Source organism: Phascolarctos cinereus, unplaced genomic scaffold (assembly GCF_003287225.1).
Source record: "Phascolarctos cinereus isolate Bilbo 61053 unplaced genomic scaffold, phaCin_HiC Scaffold_726;HRSCAF=1367, whole genome shotgun sequence".
Classification (NCBI taxonomy): domain Eukaryota; kingdom Metazoa; phylum Chordata; class Mammalia; order Diprotodontia; family Phascolarctidae; genus Phascolarctos; species Phascolarctos cinereus.
Genome location: NW_027556098.1, coordinates 69,775,845 through 69,789,629, shown reverse-complemented (window position 1 = coordinate 69,789,629; position 13,785 = coordinate 69,775,845). Strand labels below are relative to the sequence as shown.

The 13,785-nt window shown below is 32.8% G+C and overlaps 1 protein-coding gene across 1 annotated transcript in view; it reads right to left on the bottom strand.

Moving 5' to 3' along the window:
- DMD (dystrophin) overlaps window positions 1-13,785 on the bottom strand; it is a 1,828,382-nt gene that overhangs the window by 1,405,765 nt on the left and 408,832 nt on the right. Inside the window, 3 exon segments of the mRNA XM_078146592.1 lie at window positions 1,722-1,877; window positions 4,197-4,370; window positions 6,665-6,775. Coding sequence (XP_078002718.1) covers window positions 1,722-1,877; window positions 4,197-4,370; window positions 6,665-6,775 — 441 coding nt within the window.

Sequence of the window (13,785 nt, the reverse complement as noted above, 5' to 3'; positions counted from 1 at the left end):
AATACATATTTCATGTATATTTCAGTGAGAATCCCCTACATATATGTATATGCGTAATACTCATGTATGTTTATATATATATGTGTGTGTGTGTGTTTGTGTATACACATATGCTTTTCATTGAAACATATAGCTTTTGCATTGATATATGAAGAATATCTACTTTGCCATTGAAATATATATTATATACACATATACATATACCTATGTGTATGAAATATACACACACACACACACACACAAATATATTATTAAAAGAGTACTACAGATGATTACAGAGTTGGGTACGTTATCTGAATTAGGGCTCAGAACTAAGAGAGTGAGAAAAAAAACTGAAGTGTACCTAGGCCCTTTGTATCAAAAATTCTCTGAGGTAAGAGGTGTGGATGTGTATATGTATTTGTATGTATTTATGTGTATATATGTGTATATATGCACACACACACGTGTGCATATGCTTTCTCTTTGAAATATACATATATATATGTTTTGTATAGATAGGTCCATATCTGCATACGTTTTGAAATCTCTGGGTAGGTATGGAATACTGAGTGAGGAACAATTAGTAGGGTAGACAATATAATTGATAACTTTCATAGAGAGACAGCAGAGTAATTATTGGAAATGGGAGACGTACAAAGTGACCATAAAACCATCTTCTTCAAACACAATGTTCCTAGGAAAGTTAAGAGAGAACTGGGTTTACCAGAAAAAAACATAAACAAAAACTTGCCTAACAGTTTTGAACTTGACCCTACCACCAGGGAAATAGGCATAAGTTGTGAAAAAAACAATATTATACTTGCCAAATGGAAACGCGATTTTGAAGTACACTTTAAAAATGTGCCTAAAATGCTCACACTCTTTGATATAGGGTTCCCACTTCTAGGTATGTGCCCCAAAGAGGACAACGATAAAAAGAAAAATCTTCTACATATCAAAATATTATTAAAGCACGTTTCATAGTAGGAAAGAACTGAAAACAAAGCAGATACCCATTAATTGGGGAATAGTTAAATAAACTGTCATACATGAATGTAACAGAATACCACTCCACTCGAAAAAAAATATGATGACTACAGAGACGCAGGAAAAAATTACATGAACTGATGAAAAGTACACAGAAACAGGAAATCAATATCCATAGTGACTATGGCCATGTAAAAAGAAAGAAAAACATAATTAAAATGAATGATCTGAATTACAGTGAATGAGCTCAAACCCAAAGAAAAGACCTGACAATGTATCTCCCTCCCTTCTTTGCAGAGGTCAAAATCTATGGGTAGGGAACACTTCATAAAATGTTGGACTCAATATGTTAGTTTTGCTAAACTTTTTTTCCTGTATTCTTTATTATAAGGGATGGTTTTCTTAGGGAAATTTAGGATGGGATTATATTAGACAATATAGGTAATGTAAAAACAAAATATTTCAATGCAAATAAAAGTGAATAAGGCTACAAAATAGATTAATTTAAAATATCCACGAGGTCTAAATCTTTTCATTGCACGCATGGAAATAAATCTAATTGATTTCTTTCAATAAGCTTTTCAATAAGTATTGTTCTTCAGGGGAAAAATAGATGGGATTAATTTCAGAGGCATAAAAAAGCACAGGAGAATAATTGCTATCACTCAACACAAAACACAGCTCTACAAATCAGAAACAAAGCTGAAGTTTGTACTATAGCCCAAAGGAAAAAAAAATTAAAAAGCACCTACCTTCGCACCCAACTCATTATAATGCAACTTCAAAGCAGTTAGTCTTTCATCAAGTTCTTTAGGATTTTCTGTCTGTTGTTTCTGCACAATTTGCCGACCAGTTTTTATCACGTTTTCTACCTCAGACTTCACTTCACTAAGGCTTTTGTATAATTTCTAGGTCAAGACACAACAAACAGAGCAAGGTAAAAGCATTGAAAAATAATGAATGCTAGCAAACGAGCAAAATAACAGGGGCAGGCATTCTGGGGTGGTAATCGTCATTGTAGCACCATATAGAACAACTGTCATTAAATCGTCCTTTTCATTTTCAGTTTTTAAAATGACTCTTGGTTTGGGTGTGGTGGTATACAGAGGAGGCTGAGGTCGATAGATCTCTTGAGCTCAGGAGTTCTTAGACCAGCAGGAATAAGTCATTTGGGGTGTTCCAGGAGCAGGGGGACACCAGGTTGCCTAAGGAGGGGTGAACCAGCCCATGTTAATAAATGGAAGAGGTCAAAGTTCCCATGGTAATCATTAGTAGGAACAGGCCTAGGAATAGCCCCAGCACTTTCAGCCTTGGCAAGATAAGGAGACCCATTCTCATTTTTTGATAGTGTTTGAACTTACACACATAGATATAATTTGTGGCTAAAAATAGTAATTTATTAAAGTATGTGTGTATATGTTATATATGTATATGTACATTTATATGTATATATTTACATACAACATGAGGCCAATTGATATATCCTTTATTAAAATTGTATTTCAGAAGGCCTTGACATTTATTTTGTATGGATTTATTAAGTTGGCTTTTTTCATTAAGTTGGCATGTTGTTTTTTACAGAGCTGGTAAGTGGTGCTGATAATTCAATATTATCTCCCCCTCCCCTACTTTTTTTTTTCCATTGAAGTTCTATTCTGATACTTCCTCATGGCTTAGCGCTTACCCAAGTTTTACAGACTCTGCCAGTGACGTGTTCACTTTGATATGTCTTGCTAAGCTGGGAAGGCTTCAAATACCATTCTGGTGAAATAATGTTATCTAGAGTCCAACCTATACTAATTTGGAGGAGGCCTATCACTAAAGCTTGTCCATTAGGTGATTATCATTATTTTTAGTACGGCAACTCATGAAATTGTCTACTACGGCATACAGAAGTTGTCATTTGCAAGGGTGGAGAGAGTATATACACCAATATAATCACAGTTCTTTTTGCAAATATTAAAGTATTACCAGGGTAATGGGAGGAGTTTGCCTGAACTATCACATTAAATACTGCACTTTGGTTATGTTTCATATTTCATGTCAGCATCTCTGAATATTTGGAAACAGCTACAATTCCCCTCTTTCTATCCATCTCCTTTTCCTATGCAGCTCAAATACTACCTCTGCCATGACACCAATGTCACCTTTCCCAGATACTAAATCCCTACTTTGCTGATAATACAAATAATTATTGCCCAGATTTTCTAGTGAGAAAGTTAAAGTAATAAACTCAAATAAAAATACTTTCTTTTTTCTGTTAGGAAAAAAAAATATTTGTTTTTCATGCCATTAAAATTTATATTAAGCCTACTCCCTTCAAACTTTATATGGACTTGGTTTGGCACCCTTCTAATGTAATAATCAAGGCATTATAATTTCTGGTGTATATACCCCATTTTTCAATAGCAGGAAGGATGATTTAGGAAAACTGCATCTTCCTCAGCACCTAGACTTGTAACATCTTAATATGACACATGGATTACAACATAAGGGGGAAAAGGCTTATTACATTGGAATTGTGTTGTTCCCACCCCTTTTTTTTAAACAAAATCTTCTTGAAGGCAAAGTCCACACATATCTTAGTTCCTATACAGTGTTTAAAAATATTTAAGTAATAATGAAATGGGAAAGAAAATATGAAGAAAATATTGTTCTAAATCACGATACAATTTATTTTTTAAATTTCTCTTGATACCATCCCTAAAGCAGAACTAAACTATTTCTTTGAAAAGTTCATGCATTTTAATGCACCACATCACAAAAATAACTAGTATACAGGTGGGGTTTTACCTCACTTAAAAACTACTAGCAAAAATATTGTGGGTTTTTTTAAATGCCATCATTACAGACATGTTACTAGTGAACACTTTCTGAATGTTTCATCATAATAGTCTCCTTTGATCTGTGTTTCTTTGTCCGAGGAGAAATGTAAGGACTAAGATGTGTTCAAAAATACACACACACACACACACACACACACACACACACACACACACACACACTTATGTACAATGCATTTAATAAATGCCTTGATTAGTTGAAATTTCAGCAAAAATAAAAATGCAGACATAAAATCTCTTACAAGCCACCTAAACCTTTTGTTGCAAAATATGTAATGAAGTAGCCAAATGACCAGACTTCCCCCAAAATATTTGACATAATCAAAAGCATTTTTGCACATTTAAAAAATTGCTGACTTTTTTTTTCTTACTAGCCGTACATACCATGCAATGATCCAGCTGTGACTGTACTACTTCCTGCTCAACGCTCTTCATTTCCAATACAGGGAACTGTGTTTTCACTTCATCTAACACTCTCTTACTTTCCTCTAGACGCTGCTCAAAATTGGCTGGCTTTTGGAATAAGCGGAACTTCACAGAAACATCCTGCAATTTTTTCTATAAAGGAAAAGTAAATTACTAGGAAATATTCTAAAGTAAAAAACATGTTCAAACTTATATCTGTAAATATTATCAATTTATGGAGCCCCCTCAAAAATTATTAAGCTTGTTGTAGTTCAATACTTGCTTTTTTCTTCTTCCTGGATATTCTTTCTTATTAAAATTATTAAAAGCTTGCATTTATACAATACTATATGTTTACAAGGGGCAGCTAGATGGCTCAGTGGATAGAGTGCTGGGCCTGGAGTCAGAAAGACCTAAGTTCAAATCTGGGCTTAGACACTTACTGATTGTGTGACCTTGGGCAAGTCATTTAACCTTTGTTTGCCTTAATCCACTGGAGAAGGAAATTGGAACCCACTCCAATATCTTTGCCAAGAAAACCTCATAGACAGTATGGTCCACAAGGTTGTGAAGAGTCAGACAAGACTGAACAACAACAATAACAACATATGTTTACAGAGTAACTTCATATTGAGTTTCTGAACACAATGTCTTATTTTTTTTCTCCCCAACCTAGCCCCTAGCACAATGATTTGTTTTGTCGAAGTTGTTCAGTCATTTTTTATTTATCACTTTTTGTGACCTCATTTGGAGTTTTCCTCACAAAAACACTGGAGGGGTTTGATTAATAAACATTTGTGGGATGCTGAATCAATCTTCATTTTGCAAATGAGGAAATGATCACATGGATGAGTGATATGTCTAAAATCATGCAGCTATTAGTAGGATCACTGCTTAAAGTAGGGATGTGTTTGACAAAGTTTAACCATGAGGCTCTTAGTGGAGAAGAAGGATATTTATATATCTATGTAGATACAGATATATACTTTTAAATGCAATCTGAATTATTAACATTTTTCTTAAGTCTAGATATTCAACAAAATAATAAATCGAGTCTGGATTTGTACCAGTTCCTGATTTCTGAAGTATAAATGCTCATCCTAAATATGTAACAAGCTCTTGCCATCCAATCTAGTTAAAGCTGGCTCCAGCCCAACCCTAGCTTAATGGAACTCATACCTGGATCTTCTGAAGGGTCCAAATCCAACGCTAAAATACATAGGCATTAAAATCCATGAAAATGATAGCCTCCCAGGATGTGATGCTATAGGAAACTTAAAAGAATATCTGACACAACTCCTTCATTTTGCTGATTAGGAAAAATAGGGCCAAAGCAGGGCAATTACTTGTCCAAGGTAAAACAGGCATTTAGAAGAAGGACCCTCATCTGATTCTTAATTTCTTAACTTCCATTATGCCACTGTCTCCTTCTAGAATCTTCCTTATTTGCTTCTTAAGAAAATTACTTATACATAGTAATAAAATTGCATCATTTATCTTAATTTTTAAAAATACCACTTATTAATACAAGAAAGACTGCATGGAACAGTATATTGAGTGATGGGATTGGAGTTAGAAGACATAGTTTTGAAACTTGCCTGAGATACTAGGTATATATCTATGGGAAAATCACTTAACATCCATTTCTTCATTTGCAAAATAGAGACAATAATGATAATAATAACAGCATTTACGTAGCTCTTTAAACTTTTTGGAGCACTTATAAAATGTTGCTGTTCAAGTTGTGTCTGACTCTTCATTACCCCGCTTGGGGTTTTCTTTGGTAGAGATACTGCAGTGGTTCACTGTTTCCTTCTCCAGCTCATTTAACAGAGGAGAAAACTGAGGCAAACAGCGTTAAGTGACTTGTCTGGAGTCACAAATCTAATAAGTGTCCAAGGCCAGATTTGAATGCATGAAGATGAGTTCAAAGCCTGACACTGTATCTACTGTGCCGCCTAGCTACCTATAATCTCATAAATATAATCTCATTTAATCCTCACAATGACCCTGAGCTGTAGCTGCTGTTGTTATCTCCATTTTACAGATGAGGAAATTGAGACAGATAGAATTTTAAATGACTTGCCTAAGGTCACACATTAAATAAGTGAAGGATGCTGGATTTGAATTAAGGTCTTCCTGACTACAGGTCTTAGGGACCTGGACGATTATGAGGCTCCAAAGGGATAATATATGTAAAGCACCTAATTATATTTAAAATGTTATACAGATTTTACTTATTACTAGTTGTATTATTAGTATAGCCAGTCCTAGAGTAGATCAGATATAAAGTAGTATTGTTTTACTGAGATACCACACTCATAGTCTTAAAATGTTTTGTCCATGCATGTAAAATCATTTATTTAACATTAACCATCATGTTGACAGAATAAAAATATTTCATCACATTTTAAAATTTTATCTGAAGTCTAGGTGCATTGACATACCTGTGCTACTTCAATCTGGGTAAGAACCCTCTTGGCCGTATCCTTTCCTTGGTTACGTTTCTTCATTTCTTCTAAACTAATCTCGTGGCTTGTTAAATCAGATTGGATTTTCTGTTGGAAGGAAAACATATAATAATTAGTCTTTTGGCAGTCATTATAAAACAGTATTCATTTAATTTACACATTTGCACATCTCCAGGGGTATATATATATTTACATTTTAATTAATGTCTTTTGTCTTGACATCAGCAGTAATTGGAGAGGGTTGGGGTGGGAATTCTGCATCCCTACCTCTTCAGAGTTTTTTCATCCACTCCGCAACTAATATGCATACTCTTTGCTTCTACTTCTTTGCTAACACAAAAAGCACTGCTATGAATACTCTGATATATGCTGGATTTTTAAATTTTTGTTTTATGTTTTCTTCATATATATACATGAAGAAAACATAAAACAAAAATTATATGTAATAAATTCAGATGTAGAGTTGTTGGATCATAATGTATGGTCTGTTAAGTTGCTTTTTAAAAATAATCTCAAATTATTATTGAGAACTATTAGAATAATTGACAACTCTATCAAAAATGCATCAGCGTGCCTTTCTTCTCACAGCCCCTAAAAATTGAGGGTTTTTTTTTTATCATCTTTGATATCTCATATTCTACGAACTAAAAACTCAGAGTTGTTTAATTTCTACTTCTGTTTTCAAATAATTTCAAATAATTCATAAATCTTCTTTTGAAAACTGTTCTCTTTGATCACTTATTCTTGGCAATAAAATGTTTATTTAAATTCCTTTTCTATTTTGGATATTTTAATCAGTGATATTTGATGCAAATATTTTCATAGTTTCTCTTATTCTATCTTCATTAATTACTTTTTAAGTAAAAACTATTTTAATTCTATGGAATCAAAATTTTGTCTTTTATGGTCTGCTCTATCCATTCTTTGGTTTAGAATTCTCCCCAAGCCATATTTCTGAAAGGTACATATGTCCTTCTGGTCTTTTTTTTTTTAATTTATTTTTTTTCTTTCTCAACAATACCTTGAAAGCATACATTATTTTGGAGCTCATTTTGGTAGGTTGTATATGCCTTTGTCAAAATTTAATTTCTTTCAAACTATTTGTAGTAGTTTACAGATTTCCCAGTTTTTGTCAAATGAAGAAATCCTCTCTCCAATAATTTGCGTTACTGGGTTTATCTAATATTAAGTTACTGTTTTTGTTTGCTCCTTTTTCTTATTTAAGTCTGTTCACTATCTTATGTTTCTGATGTTTTCTGTTTGTTTTATCTTATTTTAACCAGTACAAAATAATTTTGATGATTACTGATTAAAACTAGTATTGCATTGACTCTTTTTACCTTTGTTTTTATTTTTTATTACTTTCCTGGAACTGTTATATCTTTTATTCCTCTAAATAAATTTCACTTTGTTTAAAGTATTCTCCTTAAAAATTTAATTGACATAGCATTAAATATACAAATTCATTTATGCAAGAGTATCATTTTTATTATATTAATATAGGCAAATCATAAGCAATGAATCTTGCTAATTATCTATCTTTTTCTTAATTTCTAATTATATTTGTAGCTAATCACATAGCTACAAATATTACACATAACTTGGTAGGTTAACAGATATTTTATTCATTTCAAAGCTGCTTTGAATATAATTTCTTTGATTATCATTTATTCCTAGCATTTCTGAGTACTATATAGAAATTCAGTTTTTGTGGATTTATCTTGTATCCTATAAGCTTCTTGTAAATATTATCTTATATGATTTCATTTGTGATTGTCTGGGATTTAAGTCCATCAAGTCATATGAAAAGATACAGTTTTGTCTTCTCATTAGAAATATTCATATCTTTGATTTTATAACTTTGTGTTATTACTATATTTAACACTTCTATAACTATGCCAAATAATGGTGGGGAAAGAGGACATTCTTACTTTGTCACTATTTCTATAAGAAATTCTAGTGTTTTTCCATTGTGGTTCCTCTTATGCCTATGTCTTAAGATTTTTTTTTAACATAATGAGTATTGTATTTCATCAAAAACATTTTTTACAATCTACCAAATAATTGCTTGAGCTATTTTTGTTATATATGACTAATCATGCCAATTTTCCCAATGTTACACTCTCTTTGCTTTCCTACTTTGAATCCAAATTTGTCATAGTGAATTATTTTTCTGGATGTATTTCTCTATATCTCTCTTAAGGGTTTTAGTTGAGATTTTTGCATCAATATTCATTAATTGAACTGACCTGGAATGATCTTTTTCTGGTTTGTCTTTCCCTTGTTTGGATATAAGGACTATATTTGTTTCATAAAGCAACTTGGTATAGGACATTTTATCTCTAGTGTAATTTTTATAGCTTAATTATGGCATAATTATCTTGCTTTGTTTACATATTATATATATTGTAGAGTGAAGGTGAATATGAATTCACCCATAGTCTCTCTTGTATATTATTACGTACCATAACTTCTAATAATTGTTTTATTTCTTCTATGTTGTAAATTCACCTTTTTCATTTTGATATTTTAGTGTTTCTTTCTCTTTATATTGATCAGGTTAATAACTTTTGTAATTTATAAAAAAGATCTTAGTTTTGTTTATCATTTTTAGGGTTTTAATTGTGTCTATTTTTGTTTTAATATCTAAGAATTCTTCAGTATGTGTCTTCTTATCAAAGCTAATTTTTATTTTTTAATCTTTTTTTTTGCATGGTTGGTTTATTAATTCTCTACATTTTAGTGATTGTGAGTGTGTGTGTCTGTGTATTTTTTTTTCTTTAGGAGACAGTTTTACCAATAGTATATCAATTGCAAGTTATCTTATTGCTATAATTATCTTTAACATCAGTACTTAATATTCCACTTATTTTTCCTTTGTTTGACTCATCCATCACAATATCATGAAAGTCTGCATTTAAGTCTAAGTGTTTTATTAGTTGCTATTTTATTATTTTGATGAACTACATCCTCAGGTCTGTAAAGAATTGGCAGGGGCAGCTTGGTGGCAAAGTGGATAGAGCAGGAGGACCTGAGTTCAAATCTGGACTTAGACACATAACACTCACCAGCTATGGGACTCTGGGCAAGTCACTTAACCTTGAACTGCTTCACCACAAAAACAAAAAAACAAAAACAAAAAAACAAACAAAAAACTGGCAGATGTAACTGCTGAACAAATGTTACAGATGAAAAATTTTCAAGTTCTAAAACATCAATTCATTATTTCTATTTTTACATGTGCTTATGATTGCTCTGTGTTCTATCACATGATTATTTTTTGTATAATTATCATAGGATGATGAAAAATATATGCATTATACATTCCCATTCAGAAGTCACCACAAGGCAGATGACTCTAACTGAACAGAAAATAGATAGAGTTATTTCACTCTTATTTTGTTTGTATCCTCAGCAAAGGATAAAGATCTTCCCATTCCAAATAACAGAAGAAGAAAATGACTTATTTCTATATGCAAGATAAGTAGAGAAAAAGTAAGATACTCAACTGCCCTTGATGAACTGAAGCCCCCTTTGCCCAGATGCACTACATCCTCAGGTCCTGAAAGATCTAGCAAATGTGACTGCTTAGAAGACTCTTGTGATATTTGTCAGATCATAGAAAATGAGAGAGTTAAAAGAATGAGAAGGGCAAATGTTTGAATTTTCAACAAAGGGAAAATAATTAACTATAAAATGCTAGAGCAGATTAATGAAGAAATGGTTGGTGAACATCTAGATAAGTAAAAAGTGATTACAAAGAGGTAGCATGGCTTCATCAAGAACAAAACATGCCAGACCAGTTGTGGGGAACCTGTGGCCTTGAAGCCACATATGGCCTTCTAGGTCCTCCAGTGGAGCCCTTTGACTGAATCCAAACTTCACAGAGCAAATCCTTTTAATAAAAGAATCTGTTCTGTAAAACTTGGACTCAGTCAAAAGGCCGTTCCCAAGGACCAAGAAGGCCACATATGGTCTCAAGGCTGCAGGTTCCCCACCCCTATGATAGACTAAACTCACTTCTCTTTTTGACTGAATTAAAAACTAGTAAAGTAGGAGAATGTTGTGAATATAGTTTACCAAAATTCAGCAAATCTTTAGTAAATTTTTCTCCTACTCTTCTTTCTTGTGGGGAAGATGAAGAAGTGGGAATACAGGATGAAAATACCATTATACTCTTTAGTCATACTGAAATATTTTCAAAGTCTCTCCAAAATCAACTGTTTCTATGAATTTGCCAAATACAGCAGAATTTGAGTGACCAAAACATTCATTCATTGACTTAGCCACATTTCAGTAATACAATTTTGCCTCTCAACTTCAGCAAGAACCATTTTATGCTAAAATGAACAAAACACAAATTTAAGTCAATAAATTTTTCTGTAAAGTATCAGAAAATGAATATTTTTTTCACCTCAATGCATTTTTAACTGGCTGTCCCCATCCCTCAATTCTATCCTATCTCATCTCTGCCTCTTTGCTTCCCTGGCTTCTTTCAAATCTATTAAAATCCTACTTTCTGCAAGAAACCTTTCTTAGTCCCCTTTAATGTTAGTGCCTTCCTTCTGAATTTCTTTCCAATTTATCCTGTATCTAACTATATCTATATCTATCTATAACTATACAAGCACATAGTTGTTTGTTTCCCACCTCTCCCGTTAGACTGTGAGCTCCTTGAAAGTAGGACTATTTTTACCTTCTTTGTAACCCTAGCATTTAGCATAGTGCCTGACACATAGTAGGTGTCATTAAATGCTTATTGAATTGACTTGACTAATACCCTTATTGCCCATCTCCACACCTTTGTACCATGTGTTCCTCCATCAACTTGATGGAAAGTTGGAGGATTAGCCACATACTTGTAGCCTTAAGACAAGTAGGTCAGTTCTGTAAACTTTCTCTAAGAGAATTGGTTGAAAAGTGTAGTAGAGAAAAGAATCAGTTACAGAAGAATAATCTAGTTCTTGGGAGAGAATCACTGTTTCCCTTCTCTGTTGTGACTTACAGAATTCAGTGAGGGGTAGAAGGATTAGAGATTTTCTTCTCCTCAGCAATACTATCTTGCATTAATGTGATTACTCCTATGCAGAGCAGGCCTAGAGTCCAACTTTGGAACTGAATTGAACTGCTGAGAACAACAGACCCTCCAGCCCTAGTACTCTATGCACTCTGCCACCTAACTGTTCATTCTAGGTATTAAACAAATATTTTTTCTACTTAGTCTATCTATGTTACATTACAATTGACATTCTAGGATACAATGTACATTTTCCTTTTTTTTTTCTTTTTAACCTGGAGTATAAAGAAATTGTTGGTAATAAAGGTGTAGGGAGGGGAAGTATTTCCAACTCTGAAAATTGAAAGATTAGCAGAGAAATTACTATTTATATATCTTCTAAGATCTCAAACATAAAACTATGCATATCCAAGGTGAGACAAGAAATATTTGGTGAATTCATCATTTATTAGGCTAGCCATTATTGTCTTCTTTTTAAGTGATTCTTAATTTTTAGGTATATTTTAATTGATTTTAAAAGGCAACTTCTCAAACATAATAGCTAGAATTTACATAGTGCTCTTAAGCTTATAAAGCACTTTACAGACACTGTATCATTTTATCCTCATCACAATACTGGAAAGTAAGTGTTATTCCCACTTTGTAGGTGAGAACAATGAGGAACAGAAAAATCAAGTGACTTTCCCAAGATCACAAAGTTAGTCATTGAATGAGAATTTGATTTTAATCACTGTATGAGAATTTGATCTCAGATATTCCTGACTCCAGGTCTAATTCTCTGTTCACTCAGCCACTTAGATGTTGACACTTTGCCCTGATTCATATATAATGAAAATAAATCATCACCTGCACAAAACCAAAAGTAAAGAATAATACTTAAATTTAGAAAGCAAAGTAAATGCTTTGTCCAAATATTTATGTTCAAACCTAGCTTGTAATGACAGCTTTACACCTTCTTCCCTACAAAGCCTACTTCCTTTCTAAAACAAATACAGAAACAAGAAAAAAAAAACTTCAGAAGGTCAACTGGTTTGGGAGAAAGAACACTGAACTTGATCTCAGGAGATCTGTTTGATCCTAGGTACCAAAACAGGACAAAACACCTATAGAAATAACCATGGCTCACATTATTACAATAATTATTGCATTAAAGGAGTGCAACATAAAATACTGAGACTTAAGAAGAATGATGTAGGGACTTACCTGTAGAATTCTCTCTCTCCTGTGTATCTATATAATTGCAGAAGCAGGTACCTATATCCCTCTACTTGGAACTGGGATTGCCCCTTATCCTAGGTATTTTCATTGTATAATACATTAAGTCTTGATTAATCAGAATGACACATTTTCTAATCTTGCTAGGAAACCAGTGTTTATGTATTGTTACCGGAAAGTGGTTACAAATACAAACTCTAAGAAAGTATTATAGTTCATACTAACATTGAAAAACATTAAAATTGCCCCTGGCAGGAAGTTTAAACACATTAATTTCTGTAATTAGTGGAATTTAAGTTAACTTAAATGAACTTAAAGATACAAGTAATCCTCAAACACAGAAAGGAAAGGAATCTGTCATACTATTTAAATTCTATAGCAGAACAACCCTAGTATCACCACTTGGTGGAGGCAGACACCCAAAGAACTGATTTTATTGAACAGAAAATCCAAATACAGATTTAAAATAGAAGAGAGCAAGCAAAGTTAGTGCCACTTTTATGATCCCACCCACCTTAATGAGTTAAGCTAATTACTTTAGTTAAGGCATCATCAATACTCCCTTAATATCCTCCAACTAATATTCAACTCATATTTATACACAGTGTTATGATTCTTTTAAAAATTATATATTCACTTCTGTAATGATTGGAAAATACTGTTTTGAAAACCCTTGGTAACCCCTACTTGCATAATACTACATCCACTCAAGAGCTTATTTCACAGACTTTATCTTGTTACCATAGACAGTATTTCCCCCAAAGGGACTTTAACTACGAAACTTTAGATTGAGCTTTAGAAAACCCAAAACTTGAAGAAAATCTGCACAGCTGATAACTGTTCCAGAAAACAATTTACTTGCAGT